General features: G+C 53.2%; 1 protein-coding gene across 12 annotated transcripts in view; it reads right to left on the minus strand.

Moving 5' to 3' along the window:
- Positions 1-16,637, minus strand: part of BOC (BOC cell adhesion associated, oncogene regulated) — a 248,638-nt gene that overhangs the window by 985 nt on the left and 231,016 nt on the right. For 10 of the 12 annotated variants that reach the window (XM_074404351.1, XM_074404354.1, XM_039477332.2 and 7 more), the window contains 14 exons: positions 15,924-16,067; positions 14,171-14,464; positions 13,529-13,801; positions 12,166-12,473; positions 8,312-8,474; positions 7,819-7,929; positions 7,165-7,371; positions 6,616-6,797; positions 5,966-6,071; positions 5,491-5,613; positions 2,770-2,991; positions 1,848-2,083; positions 1,558-1,634; positions 871-1,064 (listed from right to left, as the gene is read on the minus strand). In XM_074404351.1, coding sequence (XP_074260452.1) covers positions 871-1,064; positions 1,558-1,634; positions 1,848-2,083; positions 2,770-2,991; positions 5,491-5,613; positions 5,966-6,071; positions 6,616-6,797; positions 7,165-7,371; positions 7,819-7,929; positions 8,312-8,474; positions 12,166-12,473; positions 13,529-13,801; positions 14,171-14,464; positions 15,924-16,067 — 2,640 coding nt within the window. The remainder of the gene's footprint in view (positions 1-870; positions 1,065-1,557; positions 1,635-1,847; positions 2,084-2,769; positions 2,992-5,490; positions 5,614-5,965; positions 6,072-6,615; positions 6,798-7,164; positions 7,372-7,818; positions 7,930-8,311; positions 8,475-12,165; positions 12,474-13,528; positions 13,802-14,170; positions 14,465-15,923; positions 16,068-16,637) is intronic. The other 2 variants (XM_074404358.1, XM_074404359.1) reach the window with 2 other exon arrangements.

Raw genomic sequence — 16,637 nt, forward strand, 5'->3', positions numbered from 1 at the left:
CACTTGCACCACCGGAGCAGATGAAGTCAGTGAAGCCCGTGAAATATAGACGGAAGCTCTGCTCTTTCTATGTTTGGGCTGCTAGTCCACTCTTTGCTATAGCTTCTGGTTACGGTCATCCCACTCACCATCCAGTCCCCCCGGATTGCCATGGGCCAGTTTAAATGATGTTGGGTTGAGCTTTAGGACTCAGCATCTTTTAAATTTAAGTCTCCTAGAGACAGAGGCCAGGATCTGCCTATGAATGGACATGCACACAGAGAGGCTAAGAAACATTAATTAGCTGTTCCTCTGAACTAGCCTGTATCACCAAGTATCCACTGATGTCCAAGGAGACTAGCAGGGAGACAATGGGATGGGCTTAGCATGAATGGCCTCAAACCCCGTGGAGAAAAAGTTCTGTGGAAGCAGAGTTATGATGATGATGTTTCTAAGAACTTGGCTCCTTAATGATTGAGGCAACCTTATTCCTTAATTAAGAGACAAGCCTCAACAAAGAAAGGCATTTCAGAATGATTAGAGAATGGCTGTTGTGTGATGAGGGGCAAATGGAATTTGTGTATGACCTTGAAATGCAGAAACCAGAAAGGGCTTTCTTCTCCAAAATGGAAAAGCCACCTTTTTCTCAGAGGCTGAGGACAGCAGCTTATAATGTTGGAGTGGACCCACCTGGACATCCCACAGACCTGCTGGGCCTTCAGCAGTGAAGGAAAGTGGCCAGCCACCCTCGATGCCCCATCCCTCCCATATAAAGGCTGCAGCTGGCTCCTTACCAAGCCCTACCTTTAAGACTGTTACTACTGGCTTGTGGATGCCTACCTCATATCACCCCAGCCTGTTCAATTTCCCTGCCCTGCTCCTGGCACCGACCTGAGTGAAATGGAGGGTCCCACGCTGCTTCCAGGCCAGGATTCTCGGGGGCTCTCCTCACCCCTGACTGGCCCACAGCAGCAGGTGGCTCCTGGCGTTGGCAGCAGTCGTGGTGGGGCTGCAGCAGCTGGTGAGTGGAGTCGTCAGGCAGCGTGTATAAGAAAAAGCCCTCATCCGGGCTAGACTCTGGACCCCTGCAGTGCACAAGCCCAGATGGGAAGGCGGGGCAGGGTGGGCCTGTCACCCCATCCTCCTGCCGGCTGTCTCCCTGTCTGAGGGCATCAGAGCTGGTGAGAGCTCAGATGGGGCAAGGGCTGCTCTCCCCTTTGGATATCAAGAGGTGCCACGCCATCATTTCCACTGATCATTCTACTACATTTCCATTGTATTCTAGGTGGGAGGATGTGGAGTCAGGTGTCCAGAGGCCTATGGGCAAAGTCAGTTGTGGTGGGTGCTTCTGAGCTGCCTAGTGAGGGAGGATTCTGAGGTACCAACCCATGCCCCCAGGCAGCAAGGGCATCGCAACTGCCCATTAGGGCGACGGCTCAGAGGAGCATGGTTGTCAGCCGCGGGGACCCCTGAGTGCAGCGCTGCTGCTTGGCTCTCAGTGACTGACCTTGGATTTGAGGAGCTAAAGGGAAAATGAAGCTGTGGGGCTTGGGAGGGAAAGGGGAGAGGCCTGGTTACCTGGTGATCTGGTGATTTTGGGGGTCGTATCCATTGCCAAGAAGGTTCTGCCTCAGCAGGCTGCCCGTGTCATTCTGCTGCTCAAAAGGAAGAATAATGAGACGGCCACGCCGGGGAGTCCAAGTAACTTTCCAGTGTTCACAGATCAACAGGAACATTTCTTCCTGACTAAGGAAAGCCTGGCCCAACAGCCCAGGCTGAGACCCTAGGAGGGAGGAGGCCCCCTCGGCAGCCCAGCCACTCCTTCCTCAGTGTCCCCTACCTGCCACCCACACCCAAGAGTGTGCTACCTGCTGCAGCTCGCCTGGGCAGTGCTGCTGTGGCTTCATGCCCAGGTGGCCCACTGCAGCCATGGGGCAGGCCCTGTTCATGTGGATCCCGTTGGCACAGGCCCGTCCACTGATGCCACTGAGGTAGGGCTCTCCGCTGGCCTGGTGGCCTGGGAGTCCTCCCAATGGCACCATAGTATATGGGCAGGCAGAGGGTGGAAGGGCACTTCGAGGAAAACCCAGGTCTGTTGTATGTTCTGGAAGAGGAGAAAGACAAAGGTGTGCTTAGGCCGAGGTAGCCTGCGACGGTTTGGAAAAGCCCCACAACGATCTCAGGAGACTCCTGGCCACACAGGGGGAAGGACGTAGGCAGGGAGTTGACAGTGCCCAACAGATGCAGAACGTTTTCCCTTAGAGTCTTCTTGATGTTGCCCATTTCTGCCTGACACCTGGACTCTTCTGCAGGAAGAAAAGTGGGGAGATACAGGGTCCATGGCTTGGGGACAGGAGGTGGTGAGTGAAAAGAATGAGCAATATTTAGAGGAGGCAAGTTGGCCAGATGTGTTGCCATATGAAGCAGAAATCAGTGACTGTAAGTCAGATTCCAGCTGAAGGCAGTTCAGTGCCCAGCGAAGAGGCGGGATGGACTGTAAGTATGAACGTGAGGTCAGGGGAGCAGCTTCAGACACCCAAGATGGAGCCATATAGGTCCCGAGCTCCAGAGGTGCAGAGAAGACAGCCCAACTTTCACTCCTTCCTCCTCCCTGAGCTGAGGTCTGTGAGCTGCAGGGAGGGCCCAGTCATGGGGTGTTCTCTGACCTCAGAGACCTTCGGGGTTTTGGGCTTGAGCTCTCCGTGGACGCAGACCTGGGCAGAGTCCACCGTGGTGGGCTGGGAGGCCCCCTTTCCCACCCAGCCTCCCCCCACTGAAAGCGTCACTCACTTTGCTTGGACCAGGCCCTCCACAAGCAGAAGGGGATGAAGGTGACGATGATGAGAACGATGGAGCCCAGGACAACCCCAACAATCAGATAGGGCAGGTCGCTGGAGCGAGCCACCATGGCCCCAGTGCCCACAGGTCGCTCTATGGTTTCAGGAGGGGGTGGCTGTGGGGGGGGCAGAGTTGGAGGTGGCAGTCGACCAGGCTGGCCAGAAGACTTCCGAGCTGTAATTGTGGACAAAACTCGAGTCAGTATCTATTTCTTCGACATTTCCTTCACAACAAATAGAAAAATAAAATACCCCCATTCCATGGGTGTGGGAAATAGGGTCAAACTCAAAAGATACAGCCTCAAAATCCCTTATTTGCATGGTGTCCACACTCAGCATGAAATTAGCATCTAATGCGAAATCTGGGGTTGTGGCAAAGACCTGACCCTAACATTTCAAAGCAGAGCCTGAGATATCTGTGAGCTATGGACTGGGTCCTTCTGGCGGAAGTGGGGTAGTGCTTCTGGGAAGAACAAAGAGTGAACTTATGGAAGAAAATAGTCAAAATGCAGGAAGCCAGAAAAAGAACTGGGGATGGAAGAATTTACCCACAAAGTTGTTCTTCCTGGTGGATTGAGACATGAAGTACTCGGTATTAGCATGGATCACAGCAGGAAGACAGGCGTTCCGGGCCTCACAAGGACACACAGTACACGTGAGATGCCAATTCAGAAGTGGAGTCAAGGCCATCAGCTCCTCACTGCAGCTCTGCTTTTACAAGGTGTATCTGACCCTGCTGGCCTTAGTGGCTGTCATCTCCCCTGGCTTTTGGACTCTGTCCCCTGACGTCCCCCACCTCTCTGCTGCTCTGTACACCTCTCCTTCTCTCTCTGTGCCATCTGCTTCCGCAGACACTGGGAGGCTTCCTGGTTCCTCCCTGTCTGTACTCCGTGTATTCTCACCTAGTCCTGTGACTTCCACCTGGATCCTAAAGACCCCCAAACCAATCTCCCCATCTGGACCCCCTGCCTGGGGCAGGAGTCCTGCTTATCAGACACTTCATTTCAATGTCTCCAAAGAATCCAAGACTCAGTAAGCCTCCAAGTGGTTTTACCTTGTTCCTTTCCCATGAAATCTGTTTCTCTTCTTGCTGTTGCCATTTCAGTAAGTGGCAACATCACCTGTGCTGTACTTCCAGCTGGAAACCTTAAAGTTTTTCTTAACTCCTTTCACTCTCTCCCAGCCCTGGCATGCAAGCAGTCCCTGATCCCGCCCACACCTCCACCCACACATCCCTTATCTTCACCTTTACTTGACACCCCGGTTCTCAACCTTCAGCCCATTCCCTGCACAGTCACCAGTGACCCATCTCAACAGACAAATCCACTGGCGACCCTCCCCTACCTCACAGCCTTAGGTGGCTCCTGCTCTTCCTGACTGCACCAGCTTATCTCACAGCATCCTCAGAGGCCTCCTCCCTGGGCATTTATTCCCATAACTTCCTTCCCAGTGCTGGAGCTACGTCCAGGCTTGGCCTGTCCCCAGGCCATTCCCTCCTCATCCCTGGCCTAAATTCAGTCCTTCCAGAAGATCGGTGTGAAGGCTTTAGGAAGCCTCTTCCTCTCTCTGGGCACTCCCTGCACCAGGTGATTCCGGATTCTGGGCTGTGCATGGATCTGCCCTCCCTCCCATGTACATGATGGAAGAGGGCAGGGAGAGACACAGAGGCAGGAAATGCTGAGCGACAAAGTCAGTGAAGCAGGAGAGAGAATGCTGTTGCCTTGATGACAGGAAAATGTATCGTTCTGTCGCTATTCCTATTCCTTTGTGATCTTCTCCCGATTATGTTCTTTGCAATACAACTGCTTTATCTCACTTTCAGTATCTGCAAAATGGAGATACAATGCTGTCTCCCCATCTGACCAATGTGCAAATATTATCAAGTTATTATGTGACTATGTTTAACATGTTTTAAGTGTAATAGAAAGGGGCTGGGCTTGTAGTTAGACAATCCTGGCCCAAAGCGTGCTTTACCCCTAACTGGCTGCATGGCCTTGGTGGAAAGTATACAGCTTCCTGATACTTCCTTTCCCATCTCATGTGATTGTAGTTCAGTTAAATAAACCAACCAGGCCGGGCGCGGTGGCTCAAGCCTGTAATCCCAGCACTTTGGGAGGCCGAGGCGGGTGGATCACGAGGTCGAAAGATCAAGACCATCCTGGTCAACATGGTGAAACCCCGTCTCTACTAAAAATACAAAAAAACTAGCTGGGCGTGGTGGTGCATGCCTGTAATCCCAGCTACTTAGGAGGCTGAGGCAGGAGAATTGCCTGAGCCCAGGAGACGGAGGTTGCAGTGAGCCAAGATCGCTCCATTGCACTCCAGCCTGGGTAACAAGAGCGAAACTCCGTCTCAAAAAAATAAATAAATAAATAAAATAAACCAACCAATGTAAGTACCAAATATCACTGCAGGAATAAAGGATTTGTAGGAAGTTCCCAACTTAAGAAAAATCTATCCCATGAGTTCATGGGTGAGTTAATTACTAAGTTCGCTAAAAGTGTCACGATGGCCTGTTTGGTATTAGGCACAGACAAATCAGAGCAAAAAGTCTGAGGGTCCTTGGAAAACAAAGAGTCTTCCTGGGAAAGAGACCAGCATGGCACAGGGAGTGGTGACTTTGCCTTCCTTCACTGGAAACACCAAGACAGGAGAGAAAACCCAAAGGGCATACCTTTGGTCTCACAGATCATCACGTTGCTGAACTCGCTCTCCCCTCCTTCATTGAAGCATTGCATCTTAATGTCATAGGAGGTCTCTGGCTGCAGGTGGCTGATAGAGTGCCAGTACCTGTCCCCTGGGAAACAGAGTCAGAGAATCATGCACGGCAATGTGTTTATCATTTTCTTGATCCCAATCTCACAGTCAGACTCAGCTGGGGCAGTGGGCGGGGGAGGATGCCACTGACTGGCACAGGGATGATGTGTGGAGCAACGCTGGAGGAGATGTTCTTGGTGTCCACCCATGTTCCTACTGTCCCATCATCATGTGGGTTCATGAAATAGACAGTTTCAAGGGTATTATGAATGAGCTAGTGACATGGAGCTCAGACACAGGTTTATGCTTCACCAGATTTCACCAATACCTTGTCCCCCATGCCAGCGGAGGACACTATCACACAGAAACTTAAACACAGAAGTGTTTCTCACCTTCCACCATATCCTTCTTGTAGTCACTATCGTTGTCACTGTCTGTGGGTCGGTAATAGATATAAAAGCCATGGATCGGGGTGTTGTTGTTACTTGCTGGGATGTACTAGAAGGAATGGAGAAGAAACACGTTGACAATGGGCAGAGGAAACATCAAAGCAAAACCACTGGTGTATGAAAGTTCCCCCAGCCGGAGTCTGGATTTCACCGGGGCCCCTGACAAAGCCTTCGAATGCCATGTCCCTGAGGTTCTCCAAAAAATGCTGTGAAATTACTCATTATTTAGCCTAGAGGTCCCTAAGCTTTTGAAGAGAAGAAACAAATTGCCATTTCTCCAAAGACTTCAATTGCTTCTGACCCCCCACCCCCGGACATGTGAGGGGCCCCTATGGCTGAGAAGGGGACCTGAACGATTCTATTGGGATCCCCTGTGGTGTCAGGGGAAGGGCAGGAAGGAGGGTGAGGTCTACCAGGTCAAGGCACCAGAATCAACAGGAGACTATAGAGCAGCTCCAGCCACTAAGAGCCTCCCAAATTCCACTGATAAGGCTTTCGGGTGCCCTGTTCAGGGGAGTCTGATCCCCAGGTTCACAGGCAAGGGTGTTTGGGGTAGGCCATCTTCCGCTCAGAACGAGGCCAGGCCCGCTTACCATCCACTTGAGCATGATGGTGGTCTCATTGACGGCGTCCGTGAAGGTGATGTAAGGACCCGCCACCGGCCTCTCGTACACGCGGCCGCTGTAGCCCGACACCACGTAGGGCCGAGAGGGGGCGCTAGGCTCGCTCTCCCCCAGCATGTTCAGAGCCCGGACTCGGAACTTGTAGGAGGTGCCTGGTGAGAGGGACACGCACTGAACTCAGGAGCTGGGAGACACCGCCTGAGTCTCCCACCGCCTTTCAAGGCCCCGGACCTGGAGGGGTCTTGTGGGCAGCCCTTCCCCAAAGCGAGTTCTCAAAAGGCCTCACAAGAACGCCCGCCCTTGTGGGAGCGGAGCTTCGAGGGAGAAGGCTCTGGATGCCCCTCCGGAGAGAGGGAGGCGGAGGGCGTGTAGGACCGTGGTGAACACCACAGGCAGCGGCACCCGAGCATGCTGGAGGGTGAAGGCCTGGGCCCAGGGAAGGGGCTCCCAGGCTCGCCATCCTCCTCCGGGCAGTCGGGGCAGCCGGGGGATCAGGCCGCTGCATGGCCAGGCCCCCACCTTTCTCTAGGCCTGTGATCTCCACGGAGAGCCGCGAGGGGGCGATCGCGCTGGTGGCCAGAATCCAGTCTCCCACTTTCTTGAGCTTCTTGTACTCCACACGGAAGGACTGGATTGGGAACCCACCATTGCCACGGGGGATCCAGGTCACATACACGGAGGTCTCAGAGGCCATGGAGATGGTGGGCCTGTCGGGAGCTTCCGGGGCTGGGGAAGACCGTACTCGGTGAGGAAGGAAGCCGGGTGGCATGAGGCTGGCTGCGCACTGCGCCTGGCCTGCTCCTCCCCACAGCTCTCCAGCCACCGGTGTTCGCATCACACCTCCCCACGGCTGCCTGGGCCGTCCTCTGCTGGGGGAAGCCTTTGAGCTAAGACCCCTCGTGCCTTCCTTCTGCAAAAGCCAGAGTCTGAGGGCCGAAGGGCCACTGCTGCTCTCTGGATGCACCCGGTCAGCAATCCCAGCATCAACGCCAGACTTTTATTTGAAAAGCTACAGACTACGTTTCCTCATTGTGGTTAACTGGGAGATGCCAAGAAAATGTCATAAAAATCCTGGACCTACAGAAGCAAGACCCCATTCGGCCTTGGGAACAGGCCCTCTGAGGCAGTTCCAGTCCTGACTGCACGTCCCAGTCCCTGCTGCTCGGGGCTTACGGGAGAGGCGGCCATGATCCGACTGGCTGCTGCTCTGGGGGCTGGCTCCAGGGTCGTCTCTCTGGATCTGCTGCTCCTTGCTGGCCACGATCTCAGGTTTGGGCCGCCGTCCTGGGTGGAAATGGGTTGCAGTCAGCAAGGGAAGAAGCAGGCATTAGATCTCCCTCCCAGAGTCCTTTTTGCCTGAGACTCTGCTGAGGGGCATGACGAAGTGATGCCAATAAGCATCCTGGGCCCTGAAGGTGTGGGCTGAGCCTTGGCGAGCCTGGCTGTGCTGTGGTACTGCTGCTGGCCCCTGTGCGAGAGGAACGAAGGGGCACCGGAGAGGCCGGCTGGCAACTGTCCTAATGAGAGCGGGGACCTCAGTGTGACACACAAGCCACAAGGGGGCGGTAGCTGGAAGGACAGATAAAGTTCGAGGTGAACAGCTGGGCTGGTAGAACCTGCTTAGACCCATGGAAACCCCAAGCAAAGGGCAGTGTTTGACTCTCACCAGTTCGGAAGGTGACCATGGCTGTCTGGCCCTTGCCTGCACAGTTGTAAGCTGCCATCTCCACTTCATACAAGCTCCCGGGGTCAAGTTTGCTGAGGGTCAGGTGGTGCTGGTTGGCTGGAATGCCAGAGATGGTCCAATCATCAGAGGAGTTTGTGACCTGCTGGAGAAGGTAGCTGGTATAAGGACTGGCATCTCAGCCTCGAGCAACCAGTGGGTTGTGGTTTGCAAGGAAAGCAGCACTGAGCCCAAGAGGGCAGGAGGAGGGGAAGGACGATGGGCCAGGTTGGAATTGGGGGTGGCACAGACTCAGACTGTCCCCCATCCCTGGCTATAGGACACCAACCTCGCTGGGACAGTCAGTTTCCCTGATCCCTCGTCTAATGATCTCATCAAAGAAACCTCAGTAAAGAAGTCAGACAGCCTGACTGATATTGCTGAGAACGCCTCCAAAGACCTTCTCTCCCTGTATTTCAAAGAATCTCCATGTTTTGCTTTCTTTCTCCTTCTGTATGTAAACTAAATGCAGTTCCCTCTGTTTATATTCTAATGAGACACAATGATGAGAAAGATAGTGAAAGTATCAGCAGCCACTGAAACAGCAACATTTGTTGCTAGCGCTTACCTGGTGCTAGGCGGGAACTAAGCAGTTTACAGGCGCTACTTCCTTTTCCTCGAGATAGCCCAAGTGATTGGTGTTAATATTGTTCCCACTTCACAAATAATGAGGCTAAAGTTTAGAGAAATGAGCAGTTTGCTCTAGGCCACATGGCTAGTGAGCACAGAAACTGTGACTTGACTCCAAAGAGCTCTGCACCCTATCCCTGGAAGAAGAGTCTGGGATCCAAAGTCCTGGGTTCAAATGCCGGTTGCATAACTCAGAGCAAGTCTCCTAACTCTCTGACCTGTAAGCTTTGCACTTCACCAACGAGGCAAATAAAATCTCCCAGGTTATTCTGAAGATTAAATGAGAGAACTCATGTAAAGTGTCCTGCAGTGAGCTTGGTGTACAGTAGGTTCCCAGCAAACGCCTGGCCCCTCCCCACTTCCTCTTTGTTTCTGCTCCTGCCTCCAGTCTTTGCTCAGAACTTACAAACTGTGGATGAATTGTGACTATGATGGTCACAAATTAATAGCTGCAAATTCCTAGCTTTTTTTTTTTTTTTTTTTTTTTTTTTGAGACGGAGTTTCACTCTTGTTACCCAGGCTGGAGTGCAATGGCGTGATCTTGGCTCACCGCAACCTCCGCCTCCTGGGTTCAGGTAATTCTCCTGCCTCAGCCTCCCGAGTAGCTGGGATTACAGGCACGTGCCACCACGCCCAGCTAATGTTTTTGTATTTTTAGTAGAGACGGGGTTTCACCATGTTGACCAGGATGGTCTCGATCTCTTGACCTCGTGATCTACCCGCCTCAGCCTCCCAAAGTGCTGGGATTACAGGCTTGAGCTACCGTGCCCAACCAAATTCCTAGCTCTTTAAAGGAAAAAGCAAGGGAGCTCCAGGCTCACCAACAGGTGAAGCTCAGAGGCTGTTCATTTCAGCCCCCGCGCCCCGCCCCACCAGCTTTCGGGACAAAGGACTTTACTGCCAACTCTGTACGTCCCAGAGAGCCTGCTGGAACCTGAAGTTGTGGTTTGCTGAAGGAAGAAAACAGCTGGAATGAAAAGCTCTTTTCCCTGAGCAGAATATTCCAAAGTCGAACAAAACCTACCATTCAAGGCACAGGAATGGTCTGGGCTCATTGTCAGGCTTCCAGGATTTGTTCCAAGGGGAGAAGAAGTTTTTACAAACTGAGACTCCCCAGTGGTGCTGGAAACCCAAACACAGTAGCCCAGGGTCTGCAGATGCACCAGGAAATGAAACTTGCTTCGCGCATGTGAAATAGTGAAAATTAGCTGAATGGTTCCCAATCCCCAGCAAAAGAAGGGGGATGAAAAAAACAGTCCAAATGCTAACTTTTGATTTCAAATTCTTTTCTGGGTGATCTGTAAGACTTGTTAGTTCTGTAAGAAAGAAACTGCTTTCAAGCCAGAACTTCTGCCTTGGCAACCCCAGGCTGAAGAGCCCCCAGGCTGGAGCCTGAGAGAAGCCAGACACAGCAGGGGCCTGTCTGGACTCTCACTTCCCCTGCGCCCCAGGCACCCCTGCCCTCCCAGCGCTGGCCTCACACTTCCACTGGGCCCAGAAATGAAAATAAGAAATAGAAGGGTAATTAGTCACTGTCACACACACTGAGAGGGTGAATGCAGCCTGAGCCTGGCATTTCCGGATCACCACGGCACGGCCTTTGCCAGTCAGCCTCTTGTGCGAGGCTGCTTCATGGCCACCTATTGGCCTGAAAAATATTATTCTTGCTCTCACACTGGGTTTTGTCTCCTGGGAACCATGGGCGTTTGGCCTGCCCTGATCTTTGTCTACAACTCTGAGATTGAGGTGTCCAGTTACATGGGGAAATAGGATTAGGAGCAGCCCTGTCCTGTAACATATGAACAATGCTGCTTTTTGTTAAAAACTCATTCAGCCGCTCTGCTGGCTGCCTATGAAGAGGCCAGCAGGTGGAGGACTAATGAGACTGCTCCCCGCCACCCCCCTGCCTCTAGGGAGGCAGCAGAGGGGGTGTGGGTGTGCTCTGCCTTAGGTGTCTTTCTGACAACCCCAGGGTCTCTGTTGGCTTGTGGTGACCCAAGATCTTCTAGGAGAGGATGTAAGGGAAAAGAACAGAATAGCAGTCAGGGGCCAGGGCTGCAAGGTAGGGAGTAGCACACTCCACTGTGCAGGGTGGGTTGTGTTTTCTTGCCTGCTTGTTTTTGGAGGTGGGAAGGAGTGGATAAATACTTTTAATTCTACATTCATATATTTTCCATCAGGTGCACATAGCTTTTTTATAAGCAAAAGTAATACCAATGCATAATAAAATTCAGCATGTATATGCTATATTTATCAAATACAATTTTTAAAAATCCATTTAAGAATAATAGTTTTCTACTATCAAATGGCCTTAGAATGAAAATGGCGTAAACCTGGAGTGAACAGAAACATTTTCAAGGACATTTTGTTGCGGGGAATTTCATGTCCTTATCCCTGCAGGGTAAGAGCACAGCCTTGAGTGACAGTGGTGGCCTAGGGACCCTGCCCTGCCTCACAGCACAGTGTCCAGGAGCATTGGCCGGACTAGGCTCTGCCCCCACATCCTATCAGAGCCGGAGATTCCCTTCCTGACAGCTCCTGAAACATTCGCCTGTACAGACTACTTCTGTCAAGGAGAAATAGCTGAGGTCTGAACAACACGATGTGCTTTGAGCTCAAATGCCCACTTGTCAAGCCCCAGCCCTGACGGATTCTGAGAACAGAGAGGGTATTTTGGAGCCTACAAAGAAAACACTTGTTCACAAATATTTGTTTTCCTGGCATTACAGCTGGCTTACCATGCCAGGGTTCCTGCAGGTATGTACCCAGCACAGCTTAACTTTCGTGAAAAAGTGAAATGTAATAACAACAAACGGCAGAGGGAAGCAGGGGGAGGGTCATGGTTACCAGGGAGACTGTTCACCGTCTCCTCAGGGACTAGAAGCTTGTGCGAGCTTCTGAGAAATGAGTGCAGAGAGCTTAGTACTGGATGCAGGCACAAGGCTTTTTCCTGGGCCTTCTAGGGTCCCACAGGCCCATCTCACAACCAGCCTCCTGGGAGGTGGCACGGATGGACATGGGAGGAGACAGAAGGGCCTGATTAGAGGTGGGGCTTACTGGTTCAGGCTTCAGGAGCTCAAGGGGAGATGGCCAGGAGGCAGTGACTCTGCTCAGCCTTGCAGGGAGGGCTATGCAGGGGAGGTAGCGGTGCCACACCAGGGCCATACCTTGCGGTGTTTCACCACATAGTAGAGGATCGGTGCCCGGCCACCGCCCTCATGCCGAGGCCGCCACACCAGTTCATATGAGTCGGTCTTGGAGGTGCGGGGCGAGCTGAGGATGATGGGGGCCTCGGCGGGAGCCCCCTGCCCCTTCTCTCCTGGACACTGCGGGGAAGCAGGCTGTACTGCCGTCGAGGGTCTGGGGAGCGCCGGTTGCCCTCTCAGCATCTGCTCAGGGCTGCCGGGATTGGAGGGTGGTGCAGGAGGCGTGCCAGTGGCCGGCTCAGCATCCTGCCATAGCCTTGGGGTTGTGCCTGGAGGACCGACAGGAAGGAGAAGGAAACGTGAGTCCCCTGGTTTACCTGCTGAGCTGTTGTTCCTGGGGAGAAAACAGAAAGAAGTCAGAGAGGCAACTGGGGCCCACCATCAGCCCGACCACCACCCGCTGTGCTGCCCAGCCTGGCTCTGTGGAAGACAGCGCCTGTGTCCCTGTCCTGCCGGAAGGAGAAGGCAGCCTGGCCTGCCTGGCCTGCCTTGCCAGGGGCTCAAGGGTGGCTTGGGCATGGCAAGCAAACATCTCTGTGGCCTGCTGTTCTCGAGTCCATGTGAAGTGCATCTCCAGTGAACTAACTCAATTTGCTCCTGAGGCCCAGGAACCCTGCGCCTTCCTTCTTGACCTAGGCTGGGGATGGGGCTGTGCCTTCATGGTGGGATCTTAACACTGCGGCACCATGTGGGCCTTTTCCTACTGGGAACTTGAGACATGAACCCAACTCGGAATCTCCCGAGAGTCTGCAAGGCCAGGAGGGGCGGTGCTTCCTTCAGGAGGTTTGCACAGGATCTGCCAGCACCTTCTCTCCTGTACCTGACCTTCCCCACCACAGGACATGGGCACCCCATAATGCCGACTTAGCACTGTGCTGTATTCATTGCTGCATTTTTCTCAGGTTGTCTCCCTCCTAAGTTTCGTCTCCATAGATGAGTTCTTGAGGGCGGGGTCTTTGCCGCGTTGCTCTGCGTCCCCCATATTACCTCTCCCAAGGCTGAGCACGGTCACTGCCCAGCTGGCACAGGCCCTAACTGGAATGAAGCTTGCTGAGAAGGACAGACTGCCGTTTCTTTACCAAAGCTCTAGAGCGGTGGTTGTCAAACTGGGTTCCATGGAAATTTATTTTTTGATACAACAATTAAATGGGTTTTCATTAGTGAAAATCTGCACTTCTGATTTATTAAGTTTATATGAATTTGAGTTTACAACTATAAGCTACTTTTCTCTATCTTATATACTGGGGTTCCAAATTAGATTTCATTTGAGAAAAGGATTCAGTGAGTCTTCAGCTGGAATCTCAGACCCCTGGGCTACACTCACTTGGCCTGGAAGTCCGCAGCTGGACCACAGCGTGGGCGCTCCCGACTTCGTTCTCGGCCATGCACTGGTAGACGCCTTCATCCTCCGGCCCCATGCTGAGCACGCGCAGGGCCCTGCGGGAGAGCCGGAGGCGCTGGCTGGAGATCACGGGCGCGGCATTTCTCAGCCACAGCACAGAGGGCGGGGGGTTCCCGCGCACCTCGCAGGTGAGCTTGGCACTCTGGCCCCAGGGGATGACCAGCTGGGACAGCTCCATGGTGACCTCAGGGGGTTCTGCCAGGAAACCAGAGCAGGGTGAGAAGGGCCGAGTCTGTCTGTCCCAGGGCCAGATGGGCTGGGAGGGACGCAGTTAGGAGCGGCTCCCCTGCCGTTTGGCTGTTGCTTTTTCCTAACGGGCAGAATAGAGGCAAGGAGAGGTCCGAAGCCTCCACCATGAGTCACAACAGGAGGGCCTCAGGACTGCGTGTCCCGGCTCTGGGATCCGAGGAGCCGTGACTCCTCAGCGTGCCTCTGTTACTCCCTCAGTATGTGGCCTTTCACAAGATGCTAACCCTCTGTGAGCTTGGGTTACGTTTCTAGAAAGGCTGCCCAGACCAGAGAGAAAGAAGGCCAAGGAGAAGAGAGTCCACAGCAGACACTCACCGAACACCTGGACATTATAGAGGATGACCGCTGCCCCAGGCTGCCCCACCCCATTGTCCGCCATGCAGCGGTAGGTGCCCGAGTCCTCCTCGCTGGTGGTGTCGATGAGGAGGTTGCTCAGCAGGAAGCGTGTCTTGTTGTAGCCAGTGACACTGGACCCATCCTTGGCCCAGGTGACTCGTGGGGGTGGGATTCCACTGGCTACACACTCAAGAATGAGACTCTGGCCTTTGGTGACAATGATGGTTTGGGCCTCCGGTGGGTAGATGATGCGGGCAGCCTCAGCAGTGGAGCCTGGAGGGGCAAGGAGGGCAAGGACAGAGGCATGTGGACCAGGATGTCCTGTACAGCATCCCCAGGAGGCAGTCCCAGAGAGCGTGGAGATGGGATCAAACAGTCATTCCAGGTGTTTCGACCTATGTAGAGTGGGGCATGCTACAGAACTCCCCTGGGACTTGGTGTCCTTATCAGAAAGAAGGGCTTCTTCTGCAGAGAGCTGTTATGAGTAAGAAATGAGAGAACACAGAAGAACAGCAGCATCAACACAACATATGCACAGTTAACTATGAGTGTTGGCAAGGAGAGAAAGGTGAGGGGGAGGAGAGGCTATTTAAATGGCACAGATGTTTCTTCCTGCTTGCACTCAGTAAGTGCACTGTGGGGCTGAAGATGAGATGGAAAACAAGAATCTGCCATGCCTCCAGCCCCACCCTACGGTTCTGAGGCCCAAGTGTCTCTCACAGTGAGCATCTCAGAGCTAGCCTCCCACTGAGCTGAATGGAATCCACTGTTTAAACACATGCATTTCTCATATTGCAAGGTCCCCAAATGCAAATCACCTATGTACTAATCCAGGTGCACAGCTGGGGAAGCTGTGATCTTTTCTCAACACTGGGAACAAACTGCACAGAACTCATTGAAAGGCACATTTACTCTCTAGTGTGTGCTGTTCCTCAGCGACCTTGGAGGAGCACAGGGACCAATTCTGCCTTATATGCTAACCAGGGGCAGACCCAGATTTTCTAACACCTGAAATTTATACAATATCGGAGTCCCCAAAAAGAATAGAAAATGATAGAAAATTAGGCCCTGGAGAGGCCTCTGTTGGTGAGTGAAGAACTATGGGATTTAGCTCCTTTAGCCTCACAGTGATTCCACCTCTGTGTCAACTCTAACTCCGTGTAAGATGTCACTCCTCTGAATAGGCAGGGACTCCAGACAAGTACATGGAAAGGTAGCTGCTGTTTTCCTGTGCATTTGAGAGCACGTGGGCCTCCTGGACGCTCACCAGAGGGCAGTGCTGGGCACATCTCATCAGTGCAGACAGTGCAGGGCCAGAAACCTCACGTAGGGCAGAAAGGCGGCCTGAAGGCCTCCCACGTGGGCATCTGTTCTAGGCTGTGTCCACTGCTGAGCTTGAGACAAGGCTTACCATCCTGCCCCAGCACACACATTCTGACCCATCCCAACTGCAAAGTAACAGTGAAGGAAACCTCCTAACAGGCAGGTGTGGCAGCAGGCACAGTCACTTGCCAGAGCCAGCCCAAGGGCTATGTGCTGTGAGAGGCTGGCCCCAAAGCTGGCCAGAGGGGAGAGAACACCTGGTTGAGTCCCAGGGGTTCTCCCTGGCCAAAGCCAGTGCACACAGAACCGCAGCTGGGATGTGGCACCTCCAGGTATCTACCTCCATTCCCATCTTTGCGAGCCCATCAGTGACACCCTCTGCCCCCCAGCAGGTGGGCCCGGGCCTTACGGCGCACACGCAGCCTGTCGCTGGAGCCGGAGGTTTTCACTTCCTGGGTCACTGGGTTGTAGGCCGCACACTTGTACATGCCCTCATCCTCCTGGCTGGCATTCACAATCTGGAGGTTCCCCGAGGGCATGATCAGGTAGTTATCTGTGGAAAGGGCAGGGCCAGGGGAAGATGGGATGAGTTTGGGTTCAGAATGCCGCACTCTGCAGCTTCCACAAAGGAGAGGTGCGTGGAAGAATGGGGGCAGGCTGGGCAGGCGCTAGGAGCTGATGTCCACCTGGGTCCTCACAAGCCCAAGCCTAAGATGCCTTCTTCCCATAAAACCTTGCACCAAGCAGAACAGAATGCCAGAAAGAAGAAGTAACTAACCAACCAGCTAACAGGCTGGTTGACTAACTGCCCCAAGTTAGTGCATAGGTCTATGGAAGAGCATTTTATACTTTCAGGGGAGCTGGTGAGGCTGGAAAGAAAGCACGATTTAGAATCAGCCATGGTCTCATGCTCTGGATCTGCCAGGTATTAACTGTGTGATCTCGGGCAAGTTATTTAACCTCTCTGATCCAGTTTCCTCATTTGTAAAAAGGCGGCCTCAGGGCCATTGTAAGGATTGAGAGGCCCAGGCTGCACACATGGGAGATGAGATCATCATTTCTGCAAGCCTCCAGGAAGGAGGAAATTGACTTTGGAACTTCCCATCATTTTCCCTTCCCAAAT

The sequence above is a fragment of the Saimiri boliviensis genome, chromosome 8 (genome assembly GCF_048565385.1).
Source record: "Saimiri boliviensis isolate mSaiBol1 chromosome 8, mSaiBol1.pri, whole genome shotgun sequence".
Taxonomy (NCBI): Eukaryota; Metazoa; Chordata; class Mammalia; order Primates; family Cebidae; genus Saimiri; species Saimiri boliviensis.